This window comes from Pongo pygmaeus, chromosome 1 (genome assembly GCF_028885625.2).
Source record: "Pongo pygmaeus isolate AG05252 chromosome 1, NHGRI_mPonPyg2-v2.0_pri, whole genome shotgun sequence".
In the NCBI taxonomy this organism is placed as follows: Eukaryota; Metazoa; Chordata; class Mammalia; order Primates; family Hominidae; genus Pongo; species Pongo pygmaeus.
The window spans coordinates 116,052,069-116,072,259 of record NC_072373.2 but is presented as its reverse complement, the minus strand read 5'-3'; the positions used below and the strand labels follow the sequence as shown (position 1 = coordinate 116,072,259).

At 37.6% G+C, this 20,191-nt stretch overlaps 2 protein-coding genes across 23 annotated transcripts in view; one reads left to right on the top strand and one right to left on the bottom strand.

Moving 5' to 3' along the window:
• MAGI3 (membrane associated guanylate kinase, WW and PDZ domain containing 3) overlaps nucleotides 1–7,831 on the top strand; it is a 287,494-nt gene extending 279,663 nt beyond the window's left edge. For 3 of the 6 annotated variants that reach the window (XM_063651781.1, XM_054463525.2, XM_063651782.1), the window contains exons 20-21: nucleotides 3,103–3,241; nucleotides 4,801–7,831. In XM_063651781.1, coding sequence (XP_063507851.1) covers nucleotides 3,103–3,241; nucleotides 4,801–5,918 — 1,257 coding nt within the window. In that variant the 3' untranslated portion in view covers nucleotides 5,919–7,831. Of the gene's footprint in view, nucleotides 1–3,102; nucleotides 3,242–4,085 lie in introns of all 6 variants that reach the window. The other 3 variants (XM_054463545.2, XM_063651787.1, XM_063651784.1) reach the window with 3 other exon arrangements.
• Nucleotides 1–20,191, bottom strand: part of PHTF1 (putative homeodomain transcription factor 1) — a 129,143-nt gene that overhangs the window by 48,865 nt on the left and 60,087 nt on the right. For 10 of the 17 annotated variants that reach the window (XM_054463632.2, XM_054463625.2, XM_063651855.1 and 7 more), the window contains 2 exons: nucleotides 20,065–20,190; nucleotides 19,024–19,538 (listed from right to left, as the gene is read on the bottom strand). In XM_054463632.2, coding sequence (XP_054319607.1) covers nucleotides 19,518–19,538; nucleotides 20,065–20,190 — 147 coding nt within the window. In that variant the 3' untranslated portion in view covers nucleotides 19,024–19,517. Of the gene's footprint in view, nucleotides 1–4,723; nucleotides 4,975–8,255; nucleotides 8,703–11,578; nucleotides 11,636–19,023; nucleotides 19,539–20,064; nucleotide 20,191 lie in introns of those variants that run through there. The other 7 variants (XR_010123755.1, XR_010123761.1, XR_008495742.2 and 4 more) reach the window with 5 other exon arrangements.

The following is a 20,191-nucleotide window of genomic DNA, read 5'->3' as shown; positions in this document are numbered from 1 at the left end:
TACAAGTTTTGTGGGGTTTTTTTGTAGTTTATTGCAGTAAAAGAATAAAAAGTGTTCTGGGTTGGAGAGCTTAAGCTAAAGAATGTGATTGAAATAAATTATAACCTCAAACATGTTTTACAAGATATGCCCAAAGCAGTATCCAAATACTACTTTAATTTTCTTTATCAGCAAGATTATATATCTAGTGCTAATTTATTACCTACATTGCCTCATGGAAATGATTCTTCTTCCATCATTTATCAAGGGAAATCTAAGTATTGGCTTTTGTTTCACTTATATATTCTGGATAGTAAGGGGTTTCTAAATTGTTCTCCATCCTGTTGTCTTACTTTGGTTTTATTAAGAAGGTGTTTTCATCTTACATATTAAATCCATCAATCTTGTTTCTGATATCCTCCATTTATTCAAGAGTAAGCTTCCCTTGTTTAAAATAAGTATGCAATAAGACCTTTATTCTTTTCATAGTTGACTTGAATTTTTTTGCATTGTATAGAATGGAGTGCAGTCTACAGTTAAATCTTCATAATGATACACTTTAAAATAGCTTGAAAACTAATATTTGCACTTGGTATATAATCTTGTTTTATCTTAAGTCCTCCCAGAATCCCACGAATTATCCTCATTTAACAGATGAAAAAAATGAGACCACAACACTAGAAAGAGGTGGAGCACAAGATGTGAACCACAGCCTCCTGACCACCTGTGCCGTGCTGTATCTGTAGAAAGAGTTGGCCCACTGACCTTTGTTAAATATTGAGTCCTTCTGTTGTGTTACTTCTGGATTGGCTTATTATTATTTCTATTCTTTAGTCACCTTGCAGCTAGCTTCAACTCAAAGGAACTTCTTTATTGTTTTAGTAAGCTCTTACAAATATTTGAGTATTTGCTTTTTGGAATTTCAGTAATATGCCATTGTTTAATTTTTCTGTTTTGAAGCCAGTATCCTTCATTTTACATGTCACCTTGAAATATATTTTTTTCAACTTTTTTTTTTTATAAGTTCAGTGGGGCACATGTACAGGTTTGTTACACAGGTATATTGCATGATTCTGAGGCTTAGAATATGAATGAGTTCCCATCTCCCAGGTAGTGGGCATAGTACCCAATAGGCAGTTTTTTAGCCCTTGGCCCTCTCCTTCCCTCCCCCATCTTGTATTCCCATGTCTGTTGTTCTCATCTTTGTGTCCATGTGTACTCAGTGTTTAGCTCCCAATTACAATTGAGAACATGAAGTATTTGGTTTTCTGTTTCTGCGTTAGTTTGCTTAGGATAATGGCCTCCAGCTCCATCCATGTTGCTGTAAGGGGACATGATTTCGCTCTTTTTATGGCTGCATAGTATTCTATGGTGTGTATGTACCACATTTTCTTTATCCAATGCAGCATTCATCAATATGTGTTTGCTTGAAATAGATTTAAAATCAGTACCATCATTATGTTTAATTAGGTCTGTTCCAAAGTTATACTTGACTTTTACATATTTTCCCTTTTTCTTTTAAAATAACTGAGACATTTCTAGTAAATCACAATGGTACTAAGGTATATCTTATTCTGATCCCTAGTTTTATGTTTATTTTCCTGAGAAATGATTTTTTTTTTTTTTTTTTTTTTTGAGACGAAGTTTCGCTCGTTGCCCAGACTGGAGTGCAGTGGCGCAATCTCGGCTCACTGCAACCTCCGCCTCCCAGGTTCAAGTGATTCTCTTGCCTCAGCCTTCCGAGTAGCTGGGATTACAGACATGCGCCACCACAACTGGCCAATTTTGTATTTTTAGTAGAGACAGGGTTTCTCCATGTTGGTCAGGCTGGTCTCGAACTCCCAACCTCAGGTGATCCACCAGCCTCAGCCTCCCAGAGTGCTGGGATTACAGGTGTGAGCCACCGCCCCTGGCCCTGAGAAATGATTTTACACTAACATCACTAAGTTTATGCCAGTTACTGTTAATAACTGTTCATATTAATCTATTCTCCATGCTTACGTTTTTAAGAATTTTAATCTATAAAGATGTCATTTATTCAAATACCTCATGTATGTACAGGACATAGCAGCAGTTCATAGCAGCAGTTCAAAGGAATGGGCAGTTCTCCCTGGAGGCCAGGAAAGGCTTCAAAGATAAGGAGCCGTCTGCTCAGGTTTTAGGAGATACGTTTAAAATTCAGCTCAAGTTTGAAAGTACCCTTCACATTCAGACATAGCTCTGTAGTATCATTTGGATTGTTGTTTGTAAAATGTCTAACGTGTACCCAATGCTCTCGTGCGAGAGTTGATAAGAGAACAGATGGCAGCAACAGGAAGAAACAATGTCCAGGTTTACTCACGCATAAAAATCCTACACAGGAAGTGCCCAGGTTTACTTATGAAAATCCTACACGGGGCTGGGCGCGGTGGCTCACACCTGTAATCCCAGCACTTTAGGAGGCCGAGGCGGGCGGATCACGAGGTCAGGAGATCGAGACCATCCTGGCTAACACAGTGAAACCCCGTCTCTACTAAAAATACAAAAAATTAGCCAGGCGTGGTGGCGGGCGCCTGTAGTCCCAGCTACTCGGGAGGCTGAGGCAGGAGAATGGCGTGAACCCGGGAAGCGGAGCTTGCAGTGAGCTGAGATCGCACCACTGCACTCCAGCCTGGGTGACAGAGTGAGACTCCGTCTCAAAAGGCAAAACAAAACAAACAAACAAAAAATCCTACACAGGAAAGTTTTATATGGCTATTAAAGATCTGGGCATCTTCAAATCAAGAACCAAATTCTAGAATTTGATTGACATTCTAAATTTGATTTCTATAAATTTAGAAAATTCCAAATCTGATTCTAGAATTTGATTCTTGATTTCAAGATGTCCAGATCTTAGTTAGTAGCCATATAAAACTTTCCTGTGTAGGATTTTTGTGAGTAAACCTGGACATTGCCGCTTCCTGTTGTTTGTTGTCATCTATCCTCTCATCAACTCTCACATGGCAGTACTGGGTACACGTTAGGTTAGGTATTTTACAAACGAAAGAATCACTTAGCAAGGTTGAATGGCTCAAGAGCTGACAAAAGCAGAATTTACAAAGGATGCATAGTTTCATGTTGTTCCTGTGAATGTTCTCTGTCTAGGTTGGTGACCAGATTGTTGAAATCAATGGGGAACCTACACAAGGAATCACACATACTCGAGCAATTGAGCTCATTCAGGCTGGTGGAAATAAAGTTCTTCTTCTTTTAAGGCCAGGAACTGGCTTGATACCTGACCATGGTAAGTAAAGTAGCCCACTAGTAGCTGAAAAGTTGTATATTAGGGAGGGGGCAGAAGAAAAAGGAATATATATTTGGAGAGGATAAATATTTTACTAGTTAATTCAGAGGTGAATGCTAGAACCATGAAAAGCTAGTTACATAGCAGAGTTATCATAAATAGTATTAGAAAACAAGTGACTTAGGCAGGACTTTCGTTGGAATGGAATGTATTTTAAGTTTAATCAGAAAAACATATAGTTGTTTTTATAGAGAAATGTGCCTATAAAAAAAGTGTATTAGAGGCAAACAATTTAAATATCATAAAAAACATTTTAAATCTCTTCAAAATATCCCAGCTGTTTCTCTTATTTAGCTGATTACACATTACCAACCAATATTTTTATTTCTGTAAAGCAAGATAAGTTTATATTATAATGAAGCATAGCATGAAAACTTAGGCTTTTCTGGTGACTCGGCAAGAACAAGTTGCTATCACCCTACCTGGAGACAGGGAGTTGGACCTGAGACCATGTCTGTCCTGTATTAATGTTAAACTTCCTGGGTTTCCATTGCATGTTTTGAAATATCATGGTATTTGAAAGTCACTGTTTTTTGAGTGCACTATTCTAGAAATAAAGGCAGTACCACACCCACGCAGTACTTGCCTCATCTAGCTCCCCCGCCCCCGCCCTACCCCACCCTACCCCACCGCTTTTGAGGGATAAGTGTAGACATAACCTCCTACAGTACCCTTCCAGCTTATGATTCTCTGACTGTATTATCTTCCACCATCTGCTTGTAAATCATATGTTCCCAGTGACATCTTTGCTAACTGCACTGATTTTTTTTTTTTTTTCACATAGTTCTAGGCTTTTTCTCTTCCCTCTTCAGGTTTGGCTCCTTCCGGTCTGTGCTCCTACGTGAAACCCGAGCAACATTAAGGCTTTCAGGGCTTTTCTTGGTCTTTCCTTAAAAAGACTTGGTAAATTTGCATGTCTTGTAAATCACTTTCTTCTTTTGTTTTCTTTTAAATTAAAAATGATGCTATTAAATACATCTATTTCTATCTTCTGCACTTTTCAGTCTTCTTTTGACATTAAATTTGACAGCTTAATGCAAGAGAATTATTTACAAATGCCCATGAGCCTCATTCCGGTTACCACAGTTTGGTTTCCTTTATTAATTAGTGATTTTGCCATATCCTAAACTATATCAATTCATAATAATTAGTGAGCTTCTTGGGCCACGTAATTTGGTTTAACTTTATAACTTGTAAGTTCTAATTGGGCTTTACTAATAGAGAATTTACAGATCATATATTATCTCACTAATTATATGTAATTGGAAAAAATGAATATTATTTTATGTGTATAAACAACCCATCCTTCATGTATGAACAGATGTCTGTACACATCTGCCTTTATAGAGAGAGATGTTGTAAACATATACAAACTGTATAAAATACTCATAGGCTTTTTAAGCAGTTAGGACAATTCAAATGGCTGTCAAAGTTCAAAACGTATTGTTCCTATTTGTAATTCTAAATTTAATAATGTTCCATTCAAATCACTTTTTTAGGTGATTGGGAAATTAATAATCCTTCGTCTTCAAATGTGATTTATGATGAACAGTCACCATTACCTCCATCTTCACATTCTGCTTCCATATTTGAAGAGTCTCACATGCCAGTAACTGAAGAATCTTTGAGAGTTCAGATATGTGAAAAGGCAGAAGAATTAAAGGACATTGTGCCTGAAAAGAAAAGCACTTTAAATGAAAATCAGCCTGAGATAAAGCATCAGTCTCTTCTCCAGAAAAATGTGAGTAAGAGGGGTCCACCCAGCAGTCATGGGCACAGTAACAAGAAAAATCTATTAAAAGTAGAAAATGGTGTTACACGAAGAGGTAGATCGGTTAGTCCCAAAAAGCCAGCCAGTCAACATTCAGAGGAACATTTGGATAAGATTCCTAGTCCTCTAAAAAATAATCCCAAAAGAAGACCCAGAGATCGATCCCTCAGCCCCAGCAAAGGGGAAAATAAAAGTTGTCAGGTCAGCACCAGGGCAGGTTCTGGACAAGATCAGTGCAGAAAAAGCAGAGGTCGGTCGGCCAGCCCAAAAAAGCAGCAAAAAATTGAAGGAAGCAAAGCTCCATCAAATGCTGAGGCCAAATTGTTAGAGGGTAAGAGTCAAAGAACAGCAGGCTATATGGGCAGTAATGCTGAGCAGATCCCAGATGGGAAGGAAAAATCAGACATCATCAGAAAAGATGCAAAGCAGAATCAGTTGGAAAAAAGCAGAACAAGGTCTCCAGAGAAAAAAAGCAAAAGAATGGTTGAGAAATCTCTTCCATCCAAAATGACTAATAAGACTACAAGTAAAGAAGTATCTGAAAATGAAAAGGGAAAGAAAGTAACCACAGGAGAAACAAGTTCTAGTAATGATAAAATAGGAGAAAATGTCCAGCTATCAGAAAAGAGGCTGAAGCAAGAACCTGAAGAGAAGGTAGTTTCAAACAAAACAGAAGATCACAAAGGGAAAGAACTAGAGGCAGCTGACAAAAACAAAGAGACTGGAAGGTTCAAAGCTGAAAGTAGTTCTCCAGTTAAGAAAACACCGATAACTCCAGGGCCCTGGAAGGTGCCAAGTGGAAATAAAGTCACAGGCACTATTGGTATGGCTGAGAAACGGCAGTAACCTTTAGTATAAAACAAAGAAAAACAAGTTGTAATCTTTTCTTACAGCAGCATTTTCCCAGAAAAAGCCTTTTTTTTTCAGATATTCTGAAACAGATAAGTACATGTTAATGTGAGCATCAAGTTACCTAAGCTGCATGAAGGGCCTTTAGGATTGCTAAGAACCAACTGTCCCCCTGGCCAGCTGCCCTCCCTCGCACTCAGGAAGGAGCTGCATCCACACGCTCATCTGACCCGCCCTGCTCAGGCTGCCCAGCTCGTCTTCATGAGTGTCTGAACAAATGACATATGTTGATATTAACAATGTGGTCACAACTCACTTTGTATTTGTGCCAAGTTATCTACTGTATCATGTCTGTTTTTATCCTTCTCGTTCAGCTGTTTCCACAGTAATGAAAAAGTTAGGTTTGGCTTGGAAGTTGATGTTCTCAATAGCATGTTGCATGTTTACAGAGAGAAATATGTGAGTCCTTGCAGAAGAAGAGACTGTTAACTCATCGTTAAAGATGGCCGTTGTCTCTTCTAACACTACTGATGATGTCCCACTTTAAAAATAAAACCCCCAAACATCACTACTTTAAGGAAAAAAAAATGTAGTCCAATATTGATGCTTTCTTATGGCTTTTTAATTTGGCTGGATAAGTTGTTTCAAATAACTGTTAAAGATATTACTTACAATTGAATGTTCGAAATGAGAAAGTACTTTAAGCAATAGAGTTCATCTCCTGCTGTGTTATCCAACCTCGATGTATACTTACAGCATCTCAGGTCACCCTTTTTATTTCAGTTATTTAATTATGAAACCATAAAGAAGCATGTGGAAATAGTGTTTATTGTTCTTTGAAGAAAAACCACCAACTATTTCTGGATATTCTGGCTGTACCTACTACAGAAGTCATTAGTCTTTAATACATAATACATATTTGAAAAGTAAAAGTATTATATAGATTATGTGAAGGACCTAATCATGAAACCAGTTTCACAGTCCAAGTACCAACTCTTCTGGTAGCAGGTGCACAAGTTTGGGTGTTTAGAAACAACCTGTGTAGGGTATGCCCAGCAAGTGAGGACAAATGTGTAGACAGTACTTACTTACTGGATCTTAACTTTTAGCTACATTAACTTTCTTATTTAAAAACAAGAAAGGGAGACTAAACATCTGCTTAGCTTGTACACATTTTCAGAATTCTTTTTAAAAGTCTAGTTAAAGATGTTTCTTAGAAGTTGGAGACTGTTAACAACTTCCATAAAATAGATCCAGGTTTTTCAATTCCCTGAAGCAGCATTCAGTAGCATCTTTATAAATAAAGGCACCTTCTGAGAATAAATCTATTTTATGGAGTGTGTGAACACACTTGTCCTGTCAGTCACCTGGTTTCATCTTGTTGTGAAGCACATCATGTCCAGGTCCTTCCCTTTGGGAGTCTGACTGTGAAACTCTTTAACCCAACAACTGTATTAGCCCCTGTAGATAAGACATGCTTCCCAGAGTGAGATTTTTGAAATCCCTTTTCCATCCAGAACTATATTTACCCACCTATTGTAACTATTCAAATAGAGCAAAATTAGGAGGCTTGATAAATACTAAGAATTTAGTACCACAGAAATTATTTATTTTCCCTGTAGTCCACAATTAGTGATAACAAATACTATTTTTGTTAACTGTGACATAACTTTGATGTCATATGTTGTCCTATGTGGTTCTTCCTTTCTAAGTAACCTCTGTACTGATTATATACTGACTTAGCAATGTGGCCTTGGAATGCTGAGCAAAATGTGGATGTACTGGTTGTAAATGTTTATATATTGTACAGTACCTTTATATATACACTTGAGGTTCTGATTAGAGAAAGATCTGTAAATTGCTCGTTATTTTTTATATAGATATTAAAAAAAAACAGTTTATGGCCTGCATTTCTTTTACTGTCACATTGGTTTAATGTTGCTTTGTAATGGTGGAGGTAGGTCCCATCATAGTCTGAGTCCTCAAATAGATTTTGTCCCTCCAAGTAACAAACTTTCAAAGTCCTAAAATCAGGAAGATTCTTATAATAATGATTTTACCTCTATAGCTATACTTTTATTTATAAATAGAGTTTGAAATTGTTTAGAGTTGAATATCATTATACCCATTTTTCATCCTTCATTGTAAAGAAAATAGCTTTGGATAAATAATTTGCTACTAAAAATCCTTTCGTACACTGTTGGGGAGAGAATAAAGTTTCTTATTGGAAATTCAGCTACTAAACATTTATAATGGATATAGTAACGTAAGTCCAGTTACCACAAGGTCACAAAATCCCATTTCATCAGACTAACGATTCACATCATTATCTTTAAAGATCATTTATTTAGTTTTATACTTACTTTTAGAATGTTTTGATTTAACTCAGTATGAAAAGTGCCTAAAACCTACTTCAAGACCATGGTTAATTTTATACTCTTAAGGTGAAATATAAATTCCCACTTACCAGTGCAAGAACTCATACTAAAAGTAAACCCACGGTCGGGCGCAGTGGCTCATGCCTGTAATCCCAACACTTTGGGAGGCCAGTGCAGGCGGATCATTTGAGGTCAGAAGTTCGAGACCAGCCTGGCCAACATGGTGAAACCCTGTCTCTACTAAAAATACAAAAATTAGCCAGGCGTGGCGGCGGGTGCCTGTAATCCCAGCTACTCGGGAGGCTGAGGCAGGAGAATCGCTTGAACCCGGGAGGCGGAGGTTGCAGTGAGCTGAGATCATACCACTGCACTCCAGTCTGGCTGACAGATGATGAGACTCCGTCTCAAAAAAAAAAAAAAAAAAAAAGTAAACCTAAACTTCTAGTTCCCAGACCCCACAGTGAAGATGTGCCATAGCAGAGGCTGCAGAAACTGGCAGTAAAATTGTTGTTTTAGTGAACATATTTTCTTACTGGTCACAACAGGGAGAAAAGCTTTGAGATATTATTACATTGTCTCACTAGTGAGATTAGAAGGCTAAGACCCTATGATATTGTCTTTAGTTATATCAGTCTTGGACCAGGCAGCTTTTGAACAGGGTCAACTCTTATTTCAGAAGTCTTGGATCCAGAAAGGCACTTGGCTTTTTATTCTACATGAGAATACCTTGTTACTTCCCTTTTTAATAGCAAGATTTAAAAGAGAAACAAATGTAATCATGTAGAAGTAAAACCAAATGCTTTTAAACATGTAGACAAAGAATTTTATGTTTAATATGTCCACCATTCAAAGAGTAAGGATTTATAAGGCAAGGAGTATTCAGATTAAACTGTATAACAGTCTCACTAATGACTTCCAGAAAGCTGTATTTAAGTTGAAGCTTAGTCCACAGTGGAGCTAAGGAACATTGATATAAACTTGTTACAAAATGTGACATTTCAGTGTGGTATGAGGAATACATCAGAGCAACTTTTTACATCATCATGACATGCTCCAAGGCCTAAAAACTATTTGTGCTTTTGAAACAATAACATTTATTTATTCAGGTGGCTCTTTTCTGGTTCTATTAGTTTATCGGGAATATGACTTGTTTAAAGCATGTCATTATTACATGGAATCTATAATCTTTGCTTTTAGCTAGCTGAATTAATATATCAACTAAGTTGGATATTTTTTCAACATTGCTAGGCAAGTAGCCTTAAGAATTATAAAGCCAGGCATGGTAGTATACACCTGTAGTCCAAACTACTCAGGAGGCTAAGCTGGGAGGATCACTTGAGCCCAGGAGTTTAAGTCCAGCTTGGATGACACAGTGAGACCCCATCTCAAAAATAAATCTTTTTTTTTTTTTTTTTCCCTTGAGATGGAGTCTCATTCTGCTACCCAGGCTGGAGTGCAGTGGCGTGATCTTGGCTCACTGCCACCTCTGCCTCCAGCAATTCTCCCACCTCAGCCTCCCCAGTAGCTAGGACTACAGGTGCGCACTACAACACCCAGCTAATTTTTGTACTTCTTGGTAGAGATGGGGTTTCACCATGTTGGCCAGGCTGGTCTCAAACCCCTGATCTCAGGTGATCTGCCCACCTCAGCTTCCCAAAGTGCAGGGATTACAGGTGTGAGCCACTGCGCCCAGCCAAAAAAAAAAAAAAAAATTTTTTTTAAGTAGTATAATAAGGGAGTATGAAGGCTTATAAAGAGAATTCTGGCTGGGTGCGGTGACTCACACCTGTAATTCCAGCACTTTGGGAGGCCGAGGCAGGTGGATCAGGAGGTCAGGAGATCAAGACCATCTTAGCCAACATGGTGAAACCCATTTCTACTAAAATACAAAAAATTAGCCGGGTGTGGTGGTGCATGCCTGTAATCTCAGCTACTTGGGAGGCTGAGGCAGGGGAATCGCTTGAACCTAGGAGGCAGAGGTTGCAGTGAGCTGAGATCGTGCCACTGCACTCCAGCCTGGTGACAGAGCAAGACTCTGTCTCAAAAAAAAAAAAAAAAAAAAAAGAATTCTATTTAATAGAAAACTCTGAATCTTTCCTATTTATACATTAAAATAGGAAAACACAGCCAAGAGCTTTAATTTAGCCTAAACCTATATCTTGACAAATAATCCTGTGGGTATTTTGCAACATTGCATTCAAGTCAAGCCTAACTATTAGCAAATACACAAATTAAGAGACATATTTTGTCCTTAATAAAAGATAATCAGCTGGGCACAGTGGCTCACGCCTGTAATCCCAACACTTTGGGAGGCCGAGGCAGGTGGATCACGAGGTCAGGAGATCGAGACCATCCTGGCTAACACGGTGAAACCCCGTCTCTACTGAAAATACAAAAAATTAGCCAGGCGTGGTTGCATGCGCCTGTAGTCCCAGCTACTCAAGAGGCTGAGGCAGGAGAATTACTTGAACCTGGGAGGCAGACGTTGCAATGAGCCAAGATCGCACCACTGCACTCCAGCTTGGGTGACAGAGCGAGACTCCATCTCAAAAAAATTTTTAAAAAAAATAGAAAAATAAAAGACAACCATTTATTAACTAGAGTAATACCCTATTATACCTTATAGGCTCAGGATATGCTGCAGGAAAGGTATAGAATTATTGCACATTTGTGAAACTCACACTTCACTATTCAACATGGGCCCCAATAACAGCAGGGAGCAAAGGATTACTAAACTAGCCAGTACATGAATAGATCAGGTTTAATGAATTAACTCCCAAGTGACACACTGTATTTGGGAGAGAGACTCATCTAGCCTATTATGAGTGTGTAGATCTAAAAGTTTTCACACATAAATTTCATTAATTTGAAAGATTATTTTTATACTGCATAGGTCCACTTGCCTCTAAATAAAATGAACCTAAAATAAAAACAAACTTATACTTTGTGAGACATCCTGGTATTTAGAATTTTTCTACCTGTCTCTGAAAGTCAGAACCATACTCCAATGAGGCAAGTATTTGGTTATTCAACTTCTCAAAGTGTTTATATTATACATGGGCCATATTGTACATATTTAGAAAGTCTGTAGATCAGCAGTCCCCAACCTTTTTGGCACCAGAGACTGATTTCATGGAAGGCAATTTTTCCACAGACCTGGGGGCAGGGAGAAGGGATGCAGGGAGGGGGTGGTTTCAGGATGATTCAAGTGCATTACATTTACTGTGCACTTTATTATCATTTCATTGTAATATATAATGAAATAATTATACAACTCACCATAATGTAGAATCAGTGGGAGCCCCGAGCTTGTTTTCTTGCAACTAGACGTCCCATCTAGAAGTGACGGGAGACAGTGACAGATCATCAGGCATTAGATTCTCATAAGGAGCACATGACCTAGATCCTCACATGCACAGTCCACAACAGGGTTCACGCTCCTCTAAGAATCCAATGCTGCTGCTGACCCGACAGAGGTGGAGCTCAGGCAGTAATGCAAGCAGTGTGAGCAGCTGTAAATACAGATGAAGCTTCACTCTCACCTGCAGCTCACCCCTGCTGTTCAGCATGGGTGTGGGTGGCTGGGGACCCCTGCGGTATATTATACACCCATAGCAACTTTAGGAGAGAGAATTTTTCCCAATATAACTGCAGATTATAAAATTAAGTCAACAGGTATTTTTCTTACCCTTCTATGGTTATTACTATTCCAACTAAATGTATGAATGGCCTAATCTAATTGTTTTTACATCTTGGTTTAATTTCTCAGTAACAAGTAATTATCACCAAAATCGCATTCCTTTTTTGAAATCAAAACAAAAGCCCAAGTTCCTAGAAATTATTATACAGGGATAAATGAAGCACTCAAGGTGGGAGGACCATGAAATTACAGTTGATCCTTGAAAACATGGGTTTGAATGGTGTGGGTCCACTTATATACAGGTTTTTTTCTGTAAGTATATTGGAAAATTTTTTTGAGATTTGTGGCAATTTGAAAAAACAAACCATGTAGCCTAGAAATATAGAAAAATTAAAAAGTTATGTAGATACTAGCCTATTTTATCATTTACTATAAAATACACACAAATCTATTATAAAAAGTTAAAATTTATAAAAACATACAAACACAAACTACATGGCACCATTCACAGTTGAGAGAAATGTAAACAAAGATACAGTATTAAATCATAACTGCATAAAATTAACTGTAGTACATACTGAGCTACTATAATTATTTTGTAGTTACCTCCTGTTGCTATTGTGGTGAACTCAAGTGTCAAAAGATCTGCTTAAAACACCATGTGATGCTAATCATCTCTGTATGAGCAGTTCAACTCTCCATAAACCGTGGATCACAGTAAAAAGTGACCCCTTGCGGTTCTTGCATATTTTTCATGGTTAGTGCAATACTGTAAACCTTGAGGACATAAAAACTGCAGGACCCATATGAAGTACCACCAGTCATAGAAGTGCTCCCAAGAAGCACAGAAGGGTCATGACATTACAAGAAAAAGTTAAATTGCTTGATACCATAGATTGGGGTCTGTGGTTGCCCACCATTTCAAGATAAATGAGTCCAGCATAAGGACCATTGTAAAAAAAAAAAAAGAATAAAAGAGAAGAAGGAAGGAAGGAAGGAAGGAAAAAGAAGGAAGGAGGGAAGGAAGGGAGGAAGGGAGGGAGGGAGGGAGAAAAGAAAAAAACTCATGAAGCTTTTACTGCAGTTATGCCACCAGGCATGAAAACCTTGCACTTTTTGTGAAATAGCTTTTAACTTGCATTTAAAATGCAGCTTCATGTGAGTATGGGAGTGCTCTAAGGCATATCTATAGATTCCAATGTGATTCAAGAAAAAGCAAAGTTATATGACAACTTAGAGCAAAAGGAAAGTAGATTTGCTGATGAAGAAGTAGCAGACGAGTTCACAGATGCCATTCAGAAGATAACTGAGAAGAAAAGATATCTGCCTTAACAGGTTTTTAATGCAGAAGAAAGTGCCTATTCTGGGAAATAATGCCACAAAGGAAATTTATTAGAAAGAGAAGCAAGCACCATGATTTAGGCAGGAAAGGATAAGCTAACACTGTGCAAATGCAGTTGTGTTTACAATCAGGACTATATATATCTGTAAAGCTGCTAACCCCCAAGCCTTGAAGAAAAAAAAAAAAAACACCAGATGACAGTCTTTTGGTTGTATACCAAGAAGTCCTAGACAATGAGAACCCTTTTTCTGGATTGGTTCTGTCAATGCTTTGTCCCTAAAGTCAGGGAAGTACCTTGCTAGTAAGACACTATCTTTTAAAGTTCTTTTGATACTGGACAATGCCTCTGGCCACCTAGAACCCCATAAATTCAACACCAAAGCGATGAAGTGGTCTCTGTGCTCCCAAACACAACATCTTTAATTAAGGAATAAGGGGGTCATAAGGGCTTTTTAGATCCATTACACACAGTACTCCGGAAAGGACTGTCAATACTGTGAAAGAGAACCCCAAGAGAGAACATTATGAAAGTCTGGAAGGAATGATTATGCCATGCCACTGAAAATGCCATCATTGTTACAGAAAAAGCTGTGAAAGCCAACAAGCCCAAAACAATAAATTCTGGCTGGAGAAACCTGTGCAGATGTTGTGCATAACTTCATAGGATTTACAAAAGAGTCAGTCAAGGAAATCGTGAAAGAGATTGTGGATGTGGCAAAAAAAAGTGGGGTGTGAAGGGTTTCAAGAGAAATTCAGGAGCTAATAAACACCACACCATAGGAATTAACAAATGACTTGTTGATGGAGATGAGTGCTTCCAAATCAGTGCAAGATGATGAGGAAGAAAACTTAGAAGCAATGCCGAAGAACAAGATGATGTAAGACAATCTGGCAGAAGGGTTCCAACTATTCAAGGCTGCTTTTGACTTCTTTTACAACATGGACTCTTCTATGATATGGACACTGAAACTAAAGCAAACAGTAGAAGAACGACTGGTACCATATAGAAACATTTTTAGAGAAATGAAAAAAGCAAAAAGTCCAATTACAATATATTTCTGTAAAGTTAGACCAAGTGTGACTGCCTCTTGTGCTTCCCCTTCCATCTCTGCCACCCCTGAGTCAGCAAGACCAACCCCTCCTCTTCCTCCTGAGTCTACTCAATGTGAAGATGACAAAGAGGAAGACTTTTATGATGATCCACTTCTACTTAATGAATAGAAAATATGTTTTCTCTTTCTTAGGATTTTCTTTATAACATTTGTCTTTTGTCTAGCTCACTTTAAGAATACAGTATATAATACAAATAACATACAAAATGTGTTGATTGTTTGTGTTACTGGCAAGACTCCCAGTCAACTGTAAGCTATCAAGTTTTGGGGGCATCAAAGTTACACATGAATTTTTGACAGGAAAGGAGGATGGTGCCCCTAACCCCTGCACTGTTCAAGAATCAAATGTATGACCCTTCTATCCTAACAGAAAAAAAACTACACAAATGGTAAATTACTTGAGGTCTATTCTTCATTCAACACATTTTTATTGAACACTTATTATATGTTCTGGGGACAAGAAGAAGTCTCTGCCTTCAAGGGACTTACACTCTAGCGGGAAAGGAAACGACAGTCAAAAAATAAACACGATAAAATTGCGGTAAGTGCCATGAAGAAAATCAATAAGGTGATATAACTGATAATGGATAAAATGGGTAACTACTTTAACTAGGGTCATCAGATAAGGCCCTCTAAGGAACTGACAGCTGACAGCTGAGAGATAAGCAGCAGCCAGCCAGCCAGAGATGAACCTAAGAAAATATATTCCAGGCAGATGAAACAAGCTTGCACAAGCCTGATATGAGAAAGAACTTGGAATAATAGAAGAGCAGAGGGAGGTCAGTGTGGTGGTGAGGTAAAGGAGTGAGGCTGTAAAGTAAAGGAGGTGAAGCTGGAAGGCAAGGTAAGCATGATAATGAAGGGCCTTGGAAGCCACCAAAGAGAAAGCCAGGAAAGGTTTAAGTAGGAACAACGTTAGTTTCCAAATTTTGAAGCTCATTCATGTGGCTATGAAAAACCAACTGTAGGAGACAAGAATGGAAACAGACCAGTGAGTCACACAGTAGTCCAGGTGAGAGTGAAGGAGGTTTAACCTAGTAGCTGTGGAAATGTAGAACTGGCATGACATGGTAGTAGATTAGATATGGAGCTTTTGGCCTGAGTAATTGGAGAAACTCATTTACTAAGGTAATGAAGAGTTGTTTTACTCTTCAACTTTCAAACAACTGAAAAACAATTTTAAAAATATGAAAAAATAGATTTTAGATATTAGACACCAGGCAGCACAGGACAGTAGAATTAAACAAGGTGAGTCCCATGATTGCTCCAAGATTATTGCATACAGGCAGTTTTACAAGGAGGCAGTTTCTAGGCTGTGGTGCAAGAAGGGAGAACCCAAAAAGAACCAAGCAGTCTTGCTGAGTTGAGGAGACAGAATTGAGAATTTGGGGAAGGCCTGGGGTCTAGAATTTTAGGTAGGAGTACCAAGGAGAATGCAGCTACACAGAAAGGGAGGGGCTCCAGAGACATGCAGAGGGCTCCTTTCAAGTCTTTGGCTGAATATTGATCAGCACAAGCATGTGAGGGAATACCCAAGAACAGGTTAAGAACCTCCAAGAAGCAGGCAGAAAAATTCCAAAGTTCACACAAGTCTGGGAATAGTTCATGCTACTACAGCCAAAGAAAAAACCTCATAATGAACAGAGCATCAGGTAGAGTACTCAGAAGGATATTCCTTCAGTAAATGGAGAAAAACTAAAGGCTGCTCTTGCCCACCTAACAAAGCTTAAAAGCAAGCCTTGAAATAATCAGACTGTTTCCAATAACTTTACAGTGTTCCAAAACAAAGCTCTCAAGAATATTTAAAAGACTACCAAGAATACACACATACACACAAAAACCAACAGTATAAAATTCATAGCCAATAAAAAATTACCAGGCATGCAAAACAGCAGTACAATGACCCAAAATGAGGGGGGAAAATGACCCCAATAACTGTTTTAATATCTTTATATACTATTCTTATTATAAATGTATTATGTTAAATGAGGTAGAGAAAAGAATACTCATGTTAAAGATAGACATGGAAGATATAAAAAAGACCAAAACCAAACTTCTAGAGATGAAAAATGCATAGGATGGGATCAATAGCAAATTAGCGCAAAAAAAGCAAACTTGAAGGCACAGCAAAAGAAACCATCCAAAATTAAAACAAAGAAAAGGCTGGAAAAATGTATAAAGCATCAGTGAGTTGAGGAACAACTTCAAGCAGTCTAATATACATGTAAATTTGAGTTCCAGAAGGAAGAAGTAAGAGTAGACTATAGAAAATTTATTTTAAGGAATAGCAAAAATTTTTCCAAACTGTATGTGAAAATAGAAAACTACATATAAAATAATATGATTACAAACCCACAGATCCAGTAAGTTCAACAAACCCCAAGCACAGAACACATGAAGAAAGCTAAACCAATGTACACTATAATTGAATTGCACAAATTCAATGGTAAAGAGAAAAATCTTAAAAGTAGCCAAAGTTTAAAAAAAAAAAAGAAAGAAAAAAGACACTTAACATACAGAGGAGCAAAGATTAGAGTGACTGTAGACTTCTTGTCAGAAACAATGCAACAACCCAGGAGGTAACAGTACAACCACATCTTTAAACCTAGAATTTTATACCCAGCAAAAGTATCTTTCAAACATAAAAATTTAAAATCTTTCTCAATAGGGTAGGCCTATACACCTTGCTAAAAGGATTTTCGATTTTTATCTTCAAAGTGCTAATAAGCCACTAATGGATTCTAAATGATGAGACTTACATTTCAGAAAAGATATATTACATTTTTGAGATGAGTGGGTTAGGTGTGGGGGAAAGAGGAGTCAAGCATACATAAGAGCAGAGATAGCAGAAACTTGCTCAAAAAACAAAGGATGCTGACTTAAATAAGAGCAGTGGCAGTGGGGAGGAAGAAGAGTGGACTGATTAGAAAAATATCTAGAATATAATTATTCAAAGACTCATTGATTGGATGTGAGGTATGAGGAAGAAAAATGAGTCAAGAATCATTCCTAAGTTTCTGATATAATTAACTATACTTACATATAATTTTACCCACCTGAAAAATAATTTAAACCAACATACACCATCAAAACCACAAATGAAGCAATCCACACAATTGAATTAATATACTCTAAACACTGCTTTTAAACTAAGAATTAACTGTGTAAAAGTTGTACATAAAAATAGAACAGCAATTTTGTAGAAGAAAAAGATGAAGGCATCACTTTTCATTTGAAATCTGCAGTGAGCTCAATTTTGGATTTGAGATCACTGCCACTGTTCCCTATGGAAACAGTAAAAGCATGGTTTCTATGAACCATCTGTTGAGATGCTGAAGTGCTTCTACAGAACACTTCCTTCTAAAGGTAGATCACTATAATGGAATTTTACCATTTAAAAAATTGTAACTCATGTATAAAAGGCTGCATATTTTTGGTAATCAACTTCTAGTTCAGCAACCTTGCTTTCCACGTTTCTATCTTCACAGTTAGGAATTATCAGTGAGATTTTTTTTAAGGACTTTAAATAGTAGTAACACATTTATTGTAGATTTGCTAAGTACTAAATACTTTACACTGTGCAAGTACCTTACATGACAACCTCATTTAATCTTAACAACCCTATTACATAGTTATTATCCCCACTTGTAGTTATTATCCCCATAAATGGGTTAACAAGTGAGGAAATTGATATACAAAGAGCTAATATGTGGCAGGGCCAGAGATTTGAACCCAGAAAGGTCTGACCTCAATCCCTGGACTCTTCAGAAATCCACCTCTAAACCTCACAAATATTCCTGCTTATTAGAAAATGTGCAACTGATCCTCTGATTTTGAATGAATACATGCTTTACATGTAATAACCAAGTTTGTAAATTATGTTTATTTAAAACTTCACAAAACCTTATCATTAAAATGTTCAAGCTTTCAATTTGCCTCAAGAGATTCTTGCAAATTAACCAGGTGTGGTGGCAGGCACCTGTAATCCCAGCTACTCGGGAGGCTGAGGCAGGAGAATCACTTGAACCCAGGAGGCAGAGGTTGCAGTGAGCCAAGATGGTGCCACTGCACTCCAGCCTGGGCAACAGAGCGAGACTCTGCCTCAAAAAAAAAAAAAAAAAAAAAGAGAGAGAGATTCTTCAAAGCAGGTAACTTAATGAGCAAGAATTATAAGTAGACTATTAGAGCTTTCATTAACATACGTATATGCATGTGTATAACAGGATGCTGCATTACAGAACCTATATCATCAGAGACATGGGATGGCCGATTATAGACACCAAGGACCTGAAAATGTACGGAGGGTTTAATACATTAAGTTGCACAACAGATAAACTATCAATGATGCTTGTGATAGGACACACAGCACTGTGTTAGGAACCACAACTCAGATGATCTATCTGGAAACCATGTTGTATGATGGAAATGGATGAGTAGGCATATACTTAAATTTTTCATGCTGAATTACATGGCATATTGTACGCATGCATTGTTCGCCAACAACTATACAGTTATTAACTCAAAATTGTAAACGAACAAAACATTTCTCCACAGTTTAACAGAAACTCACAGTTTAAAAGTTAATTTTCTTCCTTCAACAACAAAGAAAACCTAGAAACTGAAAGTCTCCAGTAAAGTTCTTTTATTCGGATTTAACCTAAAATAGTTTGCTAGATCTCTCTTTGATAGAGAAATGAAATCTCCAGTTCTATAGACTATAATGGAAAAGTATTGAATTTGCATATTTCCAATAAAAGATATTTGCTTCATGCTTTGGGCATCTACCATAGTTTCCCAAAAGACTATGTCCAGTAAACATAACTGTCACAGTACTGAAGCGCAAACTTACAAAATTGTCCTTGTGTTACCACAACACACACAGTCTTTAGTTGGCTGACTATCCATGTTGTTTGAAAAGCATGAAAATACAGGTTTTTAGCATGCACACCCAGTTGGAAAAGGACTTGTTCCTCCGGAAACACCATTAATTCGCTTTGGCAGAGCTGAGAGCACCTGTGCATGTGAACAAGCAGATGGGTATCTCACTGGTTTCTGCAGTCATCTCTTTCCTTGATAGGTAACTTTTGATACCAGCCAGGGGAGAGTCCAGGCATTTAACTCAGCTTATGATTTAATTTTCCACAGCTAAGAAAACAAAATCACCAAAATAAGTTAGTTCTAGGAAAACCAGGTGGGATTTATAGGTACTCTTACATGACTATAAACCAAGAATCCTTTATAAAAGAAGAAAATGTATCAAGTCTGGCAATAGCAACTATAGAACATCATAGAGAAAAAACATTTAAAACTTCCAGGATCAGAAATAATACAATGCAGTTCATGTACTGGTTTTCATTCATTCTACATCTGTACATTCCCCAGGATCAGAGTAAGACCATTACCCAGCTCAGGCTATTAAACTGATATGAAATTCAAACTTGATTTTTTTTGTTCCATTCAAGAGCACTGTCTGTTACATTTGTGTAAAATGAGAAAACCGAAGCTGAAAAGCCTGTGGACCACCAATCAAAATGCCTATTTCTTTACCTCAAGAGTTATTTCCATGCTAGAAACACACACACACACACAAACACACACGTGTGAAGAACACAGATTTCTGTACATAGTAATTTTTAAGACTAGGATGCTACAGAGTGGTGGGGATACTTACTCTTATATTAAATCCTAGAAGATCACTTATAACACCTGAGACAGCAGAAAGGATAACTACTCTTGTGATATTGTAGATTAAGGGATTCATTGTCAGTCCATAGAGTCTAAATGGTGTGTCCAGCTCC